Source organism: Panthera tigris, chromosome D4 (assembly GCF_018350195.1).
Source record: "Panthera tigris isolate Pti1 chromosome D4, P.tigris_Pti1_mat1.1, whole genome shotgun sequence".
Classification (NCBI taxonomy): Eukaryota; Metazoa; Chordata; class Mammalia; order Carnivora; family Felidae; genus Panthera; species Panthera tigris.
Genome location: NC_056672.1, coordinates 87,274,822 through 87,287,142, shown reverse-complemented (window position 1 = coordinate 87,287,142; position 12,321 = coordinate 87,274,822). Strand labels below are relative to the sequence as shown.

General features: G+C 60.1%; 1 protein-coding gene across 1 annotated transcript in view; it reads right to left on the bottom strand.

Moving 5' to 3' along the window:
* Positions 1–3,254: 3,254 nt before the first annotated feature.
* The window catches only part of PRRX2 (paired related homeobox 2), a 40,813-nt gene continuing 31,746 nt past the window's right edge, over positions 3,255–12,321 (bottom strand). Inside the window, exons 2-4 of the mRNA XM_042965005.1 lie at positions 5,532–5,722; positions 4,540–4,718; positions 3,255–3,667 (exon numbers count right to left, since the gene is read on the bottom strand). Coding sequence (XP_042820939.1) covers positions 3,532–3,667; positions 4,540–4,718; positions 5,532–5,722 — 506 coding nt within the window. The 3' untranslated portion in view covers positions 3,255–3,531. The remainder of the gene's footprint in view (positions 3,668–4,539; positions 4,719–5,531; positions 5,723–12,321) is intronic.

The window sequence follows — 12,321 nt, the reverse complement described above, 5'->3', positions numbered from 1 at the left end:
GGGCAGGAACGCTGCTCACTGCACCCCGGGGCCTCAAAGTCCACTCTGCGTGCTGTCACCATAAACACCAAAGTGCCCGTTGATAGAAGGTAACCCTGTGCCAACAATCCTGTGGCGTGGCTTCTGTGATCATGACGTGTTCTTACCCCCATTTTACAGAGGACGAAACTGAGGCCCGGAGAAGTGCTCTGCCCAAGGTCAAACCGGTCTGTTTCTCAGGTCTGGGGTTTTCCGAGAGCCGGACTGCCTTTTCTCTTTCTCCCAATCACCTTCCTTTATTTCAAACGAACAAACAAACAAACAAAAAAAAAATAGAGGCAGATGCTTGCAATCTCCTCTCCCAAGCGTGCTTGGCCAAAGGGGCAGAGGGAGGCCGAGAGAGGAAGGTTCCAAGTTCTCCCAGCCTGGGACGGGGCCCGGGGTACCTTATCCTCATGGAAAATTCTATCCCAGGACGGCTGCCCACACAGCCCAGCAATCAGGGCTACAAGAGTGACAGCAATGTTTGAATAGATTTTCTGTTACGGGGGGGGAGGGGGGGCTGCTGTGCTCCCCTCCCTCAGCTCCCGGAGCGGCATATGTAAACGATTAAGACGGTTTGTTTTCTCTAGCGTGCTTGGGAGGAAGTGACACCGAAATCCTGGTGGCCCAACGGCAGGGCCAGCGCCTCCGTGGGAAACGGGCCCCCAGCTTTCTCTGCAGCGGGTGTTGTTGGGACCCGCCTTCCCCCCACCCCCCAACCGGAGCCCTCCGCCCAGTGTGACCCCATCTCCGCCGCAGGCAGCCCCGACCTGGCGATGCTTCGTGAGACCCTCCCTTTGGATGAGACATAAACCGATGGGCCTCCATCCAGTGGCGAGGGCACTGCTCTGGACCCCGCGGGCCGGCCCTTCACTCGTGCAGATTCCTGGGGTCGGGGGTGGGGACACGGTCAGCTCCTCACGAGGGAGGACGCCACTCCCTGCTTGGAAAAGGACGGCCCAGCTCTCGTGTGGGTAGAAGGGCAGGCCAGCGTCTTCCCGACACCTCTACCAGGCAGGCCCCGCTTCCAGAATCTCTTTCTCCCAGGCTCATCCGCGTGCCTAAGCCACATCCTGGCCACCTGGCCGTCTCCCTCAGCCCGTCATCTGGTCATTAACCCCTGCCCTGCTGTGTCCGGGATACCTCCCAGATCTGCCCGCTCTGTCCCCATCCGGTCCGGGCTCCTGTCCATCCAGCATCTGCCCTGGCCCCCGCAGGGGTCACTCTGCCTCCACTCTTAGCCTTGGGGCCACTCCTCCACACGGAACCCCGGGGGCGTGTCCCTCCACCACGGCTCCCCGCCGCCAGGATGACATCCAGAACTCTCCATCTGGCCCCACGGGCCCCACTTAAGCCAGCCTCTGCTCCTCTCCACCTTCATTGTGCATGAGGAGATCCAGCCCGGGAACTGTCCCCGCTGGCCCCGAGAGACAGCTTTTGGCTCATCCCGGGGCCTTCACGCACGCTGTTCCCTTAGCTAGAAACACTGTTCCCCTCCCCACCCCCACCCCCGCCTTGGCCTGGCAAACTCTTCGTCCTTGCAGGACGCCGCTTCCGGGAAGGCTGCCCAGATGTCTGAGACTACGTTTGGGGCTCCCCGGGCCTGGTGTGGCCTCTGCCCCGAGGGACCCTGCGTCAGTTCTCTGCTCTCTCCTCACACAGCGTGTCATGTCTGTTCAGTGAATGAGCGGCAAATGGCGGCCCAGGAACCACTTACCCGAGGCAGAGGCCACACGGAGGAAGACGACAGTGGCTCTGGCCGCACACGCTCCCCCACCCCCACCCCACCCCAGTCCAGGGCACAGGTGTCTCCCCCGCTCTGGCCCTGGCAGTCAGGGTGAGCCCGAGCCCCCTCAAGACATCCGCAGGACGCCCCCTCCCCACGCCTTCAGCCGGAGCCCGTGCCTCCCTCACCCTCAACGGTGCCCCACGCTCTCCTGCGGACGGAGTCCCAACCGTCCAGCCGCAAGGCAGTCACACGGGGAGCGTCCTGGGGCTCGTCTGCGTGTCCGAAGGAGGCAAGAAGCTCAGTGCGCGAGAACCCCGTTTTCGTGGCGAAATTCCAGCTGAAGGGTGGGGAGGGGTCCTCGTCTGACTCGCAGGTATGATTACCATACCTCCCAAGACACAAATGGGGATCGTCCCCGACACAAGGATTGTCCCCGAGGCTTTGACCCGTTTGGGGGTCATCAGGGGTGTGCAGCTGATGGGCGGGAACACGGACGCTTTGGGGCCCTTGGCTGCAAGGGCAGGGCAGACTCCGGGACAAGAGGTCAGCTGATCTACCCCATGGGGTGTGACCGCCGTGTCACCGCGAGGGCCATCGCCAGGAGGGACTGGTCGCCTTCGTGCCCTCTGGGGGTCGGGGAGCGCTGTCCTACTTACTTGGGGGCTGACTGAGGGCCCCCTCAGCAGAAATGACTCTGAACTTCCCTGGAGGGTGCGCCCCACAGAAAGAGTGGTATGGGGCCAGGCGGAGGGGGCCCGGTCTTCCCGCAGACTCCCTTACAAGTGACGTCATTGGCTGGTGGCACATGTGTCGTCTGTGACCCTTATCGTCTGCAAAAAGGCGGGTGGACTTGGGTAAGGTCTTCTGGTGTCCTTGGCTGTTGGGACCACTCCTCCATCCCGGGGGGCCACCCGGGACCTCCACTCTGCACTATGTCTGGGGCATTTGTCTCGGCCGCTCTACAGTCAAATGCCCAGGAGGGTCCCCTACGTCCTGCAAGCCCCAGAGATAAGGAATTGAATTTCTAGCACCTGCCTCACACACTGTCAGCTCAGCCCAGGAATCCATGGTCACCTACCCTGCCCCCCACCATAGGGCAGAGGGGATACTCCCTGCCCAGAGGGGATACTCCCTGCCCAGACAGGGAAGGGATCCCGCCCAGTGTCACACAGCAGGGCTTTCTCCCAGATGCCTGGGTGTCCACGGGGTCCAGGGCCGGTCTCTGATTTCCTCCCCCACTCCCCAGCCCTGGGGCTCTGCAGGGTGATGGAGAGCTTCGTGCAGAAGAAGGCTGGGACATGAGGGCATCTGGTCCTGCCATGGCTGCTGGTCTGAGCATGGCCCAGGGCTGCCCCCACGACGGCTGCAGGCCAGAGCAGGGCCCCAGAAGGCCATCCCTCAATTACTTTGCTGCCCTCGTCCGCCCGCCCTTCCTCAACCTTTTTGGGGTTTAAAAAAAAAAATTTTTTTATTTCTTAAAGACAAAAGCTTTTTGGTTTTAATACACAAAATAAATGCAGTCCTTGTGGGGTTCCTGCTCCACCTCTGGCCCAACCCCCCCCAAAGGTCATGGGCCAAAGTCTCCCACGGCTGTAGACGGGGGCCTGAGCCAGGCTCCCGGGATCTCAGCAGCCTCTTGGGCCCGGGAGTCCAGACTGGAGAGAGGGCCCAGGAGATCCCTGTCCTGGAGACAGGGGACAGGAGAAGGGCACTCTCCCGCACGTCTGCCCTCTCTGCCGTTGTGAGACCAGGCGGGCAGCTGGGTCCTGGCGGGCCGACCATCAGTTCACCGTGGGCACCTGGCTGTGGTGCAGGCTGAACTCCTTGGCCTTGAGACGGAGGCTGGCGATGCTGTTGGCCATGTTGACTCCCGGGGTCGCAGGGCCTGAGCCTCCAGGGCTGTAGGGCGGCACCGTGCTGGGGGCGACAGAAGATACCAGGACACTGGGCTGTGGCTGACGTGATGCCCGAAGCTGACCACTTCTGGCTGCCAGCCTCGGACCCCAGCCTCTGGTCCTCCCGCCTCCCTTCCTCGGTTTACCTTCCCGGCAAGCCCTCCCCGCCACGGGATGGGCATGATCGGGGCTGCAGAATTTGGGGAGGAGTCAGAAATGCCCACAGACAGCACGGGGACACAGGCAGCTCCTGTGGATCTGTAGGCGTCCCTCCCTGGATCAGGAGCCTCCGGAGAGCAGGTCCTGGGTCCCGTCCCCGCCCCCGCCCCCCTCCACCCAGCACCTGCACTGGGCCTGGTGCACAGCAGGACGGAGACACGGCAAACCACCTCTTGGTGGCCCTTCCGCTCCGGGTAAGGACAGGGCAGGAGAGCTGGCCAACATGGGATCACGAGGACTCTGACCCCACAAGCCGACCCGCCGGATCTTGCCTCCCACAAGACCAGGGCTCCAGCAGAGTGACTCACACAGACTAAGGGACAGGTGTCACCCCTTGGAGTTGTGGGCACAGAAAAACGACTCCCTGGCACCCCTTCCCTCTTCCTTCCTGCCCTGCCGCCTTTTTCCAGCTTTGACCAGGACAAAACTGCCCCAGAACGTGGCTCTGGACCCCAGCCGGGTCCCTGGGACAGGGGAGCCGTGCCCTCAGCCCTCCCTGGCCTCCCAGGGAGATCGGCACACACACGTGTCCCCACACGGAAGGCCCAGGCTTCAGGGGCGCCTGGGCACCATGCACAGCTGTCTTGAGATGCTCAAAGGAGCCCCGGGCCCTAAGAGGCCGCGCGGGTCGCCCAGGCTGCTCCCCGTCCCGCCAGAAGGGGTTCCTGCTCTCACCTGTAAGGGGACGAGGCCGTCCAGGAAAGATAATCGGGGCTCAGGGTGGCGGGCCGGGGAACCACGGGCTGCTCGATGGCGGCCTCCTGGCTGTAGGACTTGAGCAGCGAGGCGGAGCGGTTGGCCAGCATGGCCCTCTCGTTTCGGCGGAACTTGGCCCTGCGGTTCTGAAACCAGACCTGGGGGTGGGAAGGCGTGCTGAACGGGGCACAGCAGGCCGCAAGGGGGGACCCCAAATCCTTTGGGACGGCGGTGCGGGCCCGCTCTGCCACCAGCTCTGGACGGGCGGCCCCACGGAGCCTCAGCTTCCTCCTCGGGAAGATGGGGATGCTAAGGCTGCTGGGTAAGCCGTGTGCAAAAATGAGCACTTCACCGTGGTAAGGTTGCAACTAGAGAGGGGCACTTGGCTCAGAGCGGGGCTGAACGCTGCAACACGGCGTTTAGTCACCCAAACCTTCCACGCCGGGCACGGCTCCAAGCCCGCTGACAAACATATTAACCAGGGGCGCCCGGCGGGGCTCCGTCGGTGGAGCGACGGACTCCGGCTCAGGTCATGATCTCGCGGTCCGTGAGTTCGAGCCCCGCGTCGGGCTCTGCGCTGATGGCTCGGAGCCTGGAGCCTGCTTAGGATTCCGGGTCTCCCTCTCTCCCTGCCCCTCCCCCGCTCATGCTCTGTCTCTGTCTCAGAAATAAACATTTAAAAAAAATTTTTTTAAACTCCCAAATATATCCACTACTTCGGTTCTCGTAAGAACCCCGGGAAATAGACCCACGCGATCCTCATTTTACAGGGAGGCACCAGAGAGGTTAGGTAACCTGCCCAAGGCCACACAGCTGGGAAGTGGCAGGGCTTGGCCTCGAACCTCGAACCTCGGTGCTCCGGGCCTCGGACGCTCCCGCTCTTAATTACCGCCCCTCCGCAGCAGCTGCGCCCCCCAGACGGCGAGGGGGCTGCGCGCTCCCGCGGGCGCCCGCGCGGGCGCGGCGCTCACCTGCACACGCGCCTCGCTGAGGTTGACGCGCCGCGCCAGCTCCTCGCGCACGAAGGCGTCGGGGTAGTGCGTGCGCTCGAACACGCGCTCCAGCGCCTGCAGCTGGCTGCTGTTGAACGTGGTCCGGTTCCGCCGCTGCTTCTTCTTCCGCTTGGCGGCGCTGCCGCCGCGCCCGGGGCTCGGACACTCACCTGCGGAGGGGATCGGGTGTCAGCAGGGGCAGCCCCGCCCCGCCCCGCCCCGCCCCCGGAGGTGCCCAGGGGGTCCCGACCCCCCACCCCCACCCCCACTGGCTCGGCAGCGTGCGCTGAGCGCTCTCCCTGTGTCTCCCGCAGCGGATGGATGGAGGGTCCAGCCCCGAGGGCGGGAGCAGATCCCTTGAATTCTCTCCTTCACGCATCCCTTCATTCGTCCATCCGTTCATTCTTCAACACGTATTAACTGAGCAGCTACTGTGTGACCGGCGCAGTGCTAGGGCCCACGGGGAATATAACAGTGAACAAAAGCAGGCAGATTCCACAGGAGGTGGAAATGAGCCAGAGGGTGGATCCCAGCAGAGGAGCCGACCGAGGGTCTGTGCTGGCCTCTGGTTCAGAACGGGCGGCTCAGGTAAGGAGGCCCAGCACAACCTTAGGGAACGCACCGGGTCAGCAACCCTTACGTTTTAGGTCCACCCTGTCCTTTGAGAGGACGGGTTGGGGGGGGGGGGGGGGATTCAGCCACTATTGCCACATCGATGGGCAGAACTGTTGACTCTTCGTCCCCAAGAGCCCAGGTCATTGCCCACTCCTCCAGGCAGCCCTCCGGATCACCCGGGTCCACGTGGGATCCCCTCCCGCGCTCACGGGCACCACCCGCGACACTGCCCAGGTCAGCCCTTCCTCCCCTATCCGATTTTCTTATTAAAAACGTACATGATAATAACAAAGTAATGTCATTGCTGGTGGCAGGAACGGATTCGAAAACCAGAAGGGGGTAAAAAAGTGACACGAAGTACCCTCCTCTCCCCGCGCTTTACCAGATTACAAATGTACCTTTAAAAAACTTACAAGCATGAGACCGTGCTGAACACATTGGTGCTTCGACTTCCCTGTTTTTTACTTGATAATATTCCAGACATTCCATCTCGCAGACAGCAAACACAGCCCTCTTTATTTGGATTGTTTTGCATACTCGATTTTCTCTCGCGTCCCCTCCCTCCACGCGTAGGGACTTAGTTTTTTTAGGTCCGTTTTTGCTTTTGCTGGAGCATCGCTCTTTGCAAATATAATAAAATACGTACCATATTTTTCCTATCAAAAAGTCGCCTACGACGTCCTGCCCCCTCACCTCACCTCTTCCCCACTTAGCACCTATCTCAGGGATCCCTCCATCCAGGGCCCAGAAATCATTCACATTCCTCTCCCCAGCCCCCCCAGGCCCTTGGCTGGGGGACCGTCCCCTGGTTTATCCTCCCAGAGTCCTATGGATGGGCCTCTGGCGTGTTTCCAATCTTCCGCAACTGAGAGTGCCATGATGAATAAGCTCGTGAAGACATGATTTTCTATTTTTGCCGGTGTCTGTTTGGGATAGATTCCTAGAAGCGGGAATCGCCGGGCCAATAAAAAACAAAAAAACCCCAAAAAACCGCTAGATGTGGCCAGGTTCCCGCACCAGCCTTCCCACCAGCGGTGTAGGCGAAGGTCTGTTTTGCCCAGTTTGGACAACGGAACGTATTGTCGGCCTTTGGGAGTTCAGTCCACGCCTTGTGTTTTTTTTGCTTTCCCCGGCGACACGTTCCCTTCATACATTCAGTGTTCCCTGCACAATGCCGGGTATTGGCTCTGCTGAGCATCTAGAACATTCCAGGCCCGGCAATGGCTACCACTCAGTCCCTGCTTTCAAATAAGATCCCACGCGAGCAGGGTTTATTGCCTCTGGGGCAATCCACTGATTGGACTTGAGGCTGAAGTGGTCCACGGGACTGGTAAATGATCGTGGGGGCAAAGAGGGGGTCTTCTCAGGCAGGACTCAGGAATGCCTGGGGAACAGATGACCTTACAGCTGAATTTGGACCAGAAGTTCCCATCTGAGGGCAGTTCTGCCTCCGGGGACATCTGACAGTGTCTGGAGACATTTTTGATTGTGAGGACCGGGGGGCGGGAGGTGCCATGGGGATTGAATGGGTGGAGGCCGGGGGCTGTCGCTAAATACCCTTCAGGACGAGAACAGGCCCCCACAGCGAAGAATCTTCTCGTGCACCATGCCCACGGCCCTGGCTCAGCGGGACGTTCAGGATGGTTGCAAACACAGGAGACACAGGCTGGGGAGCGACGGGGAACGCGAGTGGTCCCAAGGGAGCCGCCGCGTCCCCTGGCCTGGCTCCAGCCTTCTCCCCTCCCCCCACCCCACCCCCCCCCCCCCCCCCGCCGGAAAACGGAAAAGTGGAGGAGAATGCCTGGTGCCTGTGACCGTGTCTCTGCCCCGCATCCCTGTCCCCTGGAGCGGGAGGAAATCTAAACCAAAACAACGAGGGCCCATGAACTGAAAACCGGGGGGTGATCAACAGCCCCGAAAGCGGGGACAGAAGCTTCTGGAACACCAGCCAACCCAGAGACGACTTCCGTCCCCCTTCAGGCAACGCCGATTGGGCACACACCCAACGCAGGAGGCATTTCGGCCAAAAAAGGAGACTTTTTCGAGAAGTTTCCGAGCAATCCCAAACGGAGGGTGTCTAAATGAAAACCATTCTTCGGCTTCTGCCCCGCCAAGTGGGCGTCGGAAGAGACTGGGCTCTTTCGTCGCCGGTTTAAACCGAGTAGTGACTTGGAGCCGGAACCCTCACGCAAAGGCATTTGTCGCCAGGTCCCCGACAACCTGCCACACCAGCCCCAGCTGGGCTCCTCGCTGGTCTGGGGTCCGCTCTCTCCGGGGTCACAGCAAGGCCGCTCCGACGGGGGCCGCTCAGCCAAAGCTGGTTTGGGGCCACGGGGGGTGCCAAGCGGGCCACCCGCTCCCTAACCCCCACCCTGGGGGGTGTGACCCCATTTCACACACAGGGAAACTGAGGCCAAGGTTGCACCTCTGGGTTGGAATTCATGTTTGTCAGAGGCTCGGCCGGCCCCGGGGCTGTAGGCTCGGCCTCTCCTCCCTCACCCGCCTTGCTCCCAGGGAAGGTGACGCAGGGGTCTGTCACAATCTCAGTCCTGGCTCTAGGAGGCCTAAGTGCGGAAATGCCCTTGGGTCTCCATCCCAGACTGTGGGAAGTACGTCCCTGGGTCCCGCTTTTGTTCCGAAGGAAGACGTCACCTCTGGAAGCGGCAAGGGACAACACACAGCGTGCCCAGAGTCACATAAAGTTCCTAAGAGGAGCAGAGCTTAATTCCGTGCCGAGAGCATAGTAATTGCTCAATAAATAGCGGCTGCCCTTAGCATTGTCGCTTATGAGAAAGCCAAGGGTCTTTCTCTGGGCCCTTGGGTCCCTTCGTCCCAGCCCGCAATAGAAAGACAGGTCTGTAGTCCCTGCTGGGCAGAGGCTGAGAGGCGGCCGAGGCCGAGGACGACTGAAGCATCGTCCTGAAGGTGACCCGGGGCTCGAACCCACCGGCTGGCCTTCCCACCGGCTGGCCACCGGCTTCCCAGCGGATGTGCTGGATATTTGTTACCCTAAGTCCCTGAGTCACCGCCTGAGAAATGTATTGTGGTGGGCGTGTGTCCCCCTGGGGGCTCCACACTGGGACTTTGAAGCATTTGGAAAAGAAATAAATACTCACTAAGCCTCAGGCCAGCGATGGCTGGCCCCGCCCCCCCCTTTCCAAGTCGGGCCAGTCCCCAAGTTTCCTTTTGTTCGGTAAAAGTCCTGCTTTTCTCTGGGGTTGAAAAAGAAAGCCTGAAACCGCCTCTCTCTCTCTAGGGGGAGAGAGAAAGGTATTCAGACGGGGGAGGCCCGCCGCCCACGCTCCCTCTCCCTTAAAACCCCCTCTCCCTTAAAACCGAATTACTTCGTCCCCCGGTTACATTACAATAAAAAAAAAAAGGAATGACTTGTGCACAGTTTTCTGCCATTAAATTATTTCACACGTACCATTTATTTAGCTGACTGAGGGCCAAAGACATTTAAAAACTCCGCTCTCAGCCAGATAATCGAGTGGTCCTGGCTTCTCTCTCCTGCACCCATGGTTTTTCTTATTCCGTGTAATTTAAGGGTCTAAATAGTCTGGAGGGAATTAACTGCAAATTCTTCCTAAGACAAATAAACCCAGCCTCTTCGTTTCTGCCTTCCTCAAGCTGTTGAGAGACACCCTCTGTTTGTTTTTGCTTCAAATAGTCAGTTTGTGCCTGACCCCGGGGCCGCGGCGAGCTCCAACCCAAATAAATAACTTTTATTAATTAGCATTTATTCTGACCAGAAAAGCAGCCCCTCTCCTCGCCGCCCCCCCCCCCCAATGTGATCTCTGCCAACACGTTCGCAAAAATAAACAACGGGTCCCCAGGACCTTGATGTGGATTTAACAAATTAACACCGGCCCTTGGTCAAAGGAGCTCCAAGCTGCAGAAATATTTACAGCCGGGAAAGTCTGAGGAAGACTGGAGAAAAGAAGGTGGAGGGCCCGGAGGGGCCTGCAAAAGCTTCGGGCCCACCCCCCAGGTCTCCTGGAAGGGACGAGGGTTCCTCTGAAAGACCCCTGGTTCTGCCTTGTCGGGGCTCAGACGGGAACCCTGGAATCTGTCCTTAGCTGTCTCCGGTGCCAACAGGGGACACCCGAAGGGAAATGTGTCGCCTCTTCAGGTGAGACGTGAGAGGCCTACAGCCCCGTGGCTGAGGGGGAATGATCTCCAGCAGAGTGGCCAGGGCAAATCTGTTAGCGACTCCCAGCCTCTGGAATCTCCCGGAAAACTGGGAACAACAGAAATGACCTCATTAACCCTCCTATGGGCCTTACACGAGGGCCCCTAGCCCACGATTCTACAGATGAGGCACCTGAGGCTCACACGGGACAGCAACATGCCAAAGCCATAGGACTCGTCAAGGCCGGAGCTGGGATTGGAACCTGCCGATGGGCACCAGGCCCAGGTTCTTGAACACCTTGGCGCGGCGGGGGGACCGGCCCTAAGAGGCCCGCACCCTCGTTCCTCCCGCAGCGGGATTCTGAGAATCTCTCCGTGGGCTTAGGGTGAACCAGGAGGAGGGACACGGAAGGCAGCAGCTGGAGAAGCACAGGAGAGAAGGGTGCGCGGGCCGCCCAGCCTGGGAGACAGGGCCAGAGGGGAGCACGGCACCCAGTCAGGCCAACGTTCGAAGGAAGAACGGAAGCAAAGACGGGAGGGGGGAGGAGGGAGAAAGGAGAAGAAACATGGTCCCTGGAGCCTTCTGGAGAAGGGCTTCCCTAGGCGGCCGGCCCCACTCCAGCCAGGATCCCAAGCGAGGAACCTTAAGAGCTGGTTTCATGTCCGGCCAAGCTGGCGTTGGTCCCGGACACTGAGGGACCAGGCCTAAGACACAGGGGAGGGGCTCGGGTCCTCGGGTGAGATCACACAGGCAGACTTTCCAGCATCACCTCCCCGGAGGCCCCCAACAGCCTCAAGAGGAGCGGGCAGGGAGGGCTGTCTCTGTCCTACAGAGAAGGCAGAGGGAGGCCCAGAGAGGGGCCGGGACCTACCCGGGGTCACGCAGCAAGGAAAGCCCACTCCCGCGGCCCTTTCTCTTCTCGATACATCCCTGGTAGCCAGTCGTCTGGGATAATGGAGAGAGGAGGTAGCCCGCCCCCCAGCCCAGGGCTGGGCAAATCCAATGATGAGCACAACGGAAGGACAGAGGCTTTCTCTTGAGGGCCTTTCTGGCTCTATCCAGTGGATGGGGCCACCCAGGCCACCCTGGTGGGCAGAGCCAGGGCCTGGACCTCAGGAGGGCTGGTGGTACTCACATTGGACGTGCCCACCCCTCACTGCGGACCCCTTCTGCATACCATTCCTGGGCTTTCCACCGCCCCCCTCTGTCCCTCCCTGACTTTTACCTTCAGCAGCAGAATGCCCCCTCCTCCAGGAAGCCCTCCCAGACCCCTGTCATAGCTGTGCCACACTGTAGAGTAGACGTGGGGTCATTTGTCCAGCAGGGACTGGAACTTACTGGGTTTTGTCTCTCTGGAACCCATCACAGGACCTAGCTCAGGGTAAACTCTTCACAAATATTTTTTTGAGTGCTGGGTGAACGAGGGAATGAGAAACCTGGGACTGTCACGCCCATACTCCCCTCACAGCCCCCAGGCCAGTGACCGGTGTGGCTACAAGGGGGCCTAAGCAGGCTTCGGCCGACCCTGGAGTCTAGAGGAGGCTGGGGGAGGCTCCCCCGTGTCCCCTAGAAACCTCAGCAGAGCCCTGGAGGCAGCTGCCACGCATTAGGGTCTCTCTAGGCTCTGGAGCCTCTCCTTCACATGCACAAAGGTCTTGGGGTGCTGCATACGCTTCCACAGGATGACTGGACCCCCTCCCCACCCCAAGAAACCCAGTGCACCAATGGAATCTACCCTACAAGACCACATGAGCTCCTCCCCACCTCAGGGCCTTTGCACATGCTTTTCCCTCTGCATTCCTTCTGCCTCATGCTTACCCAGTTTTTAGTCTAAAATTCCCTGCCCTGAAAGGCTTTTCAAGCCCCCGGGTCAGGCCAGATCTCCTCGCCACAGGCTCCTGGGCTGTCTCCCTCTCCTGAACGTCTGCAATGAAGTTGTTCTTCTGTTCTGGTTCTTCACTTTGTGCTTGTCTCTTCCCTTTAGCTCAGCTCTAGGAGGTAGGGACTGTGTGCGCCTTGTCA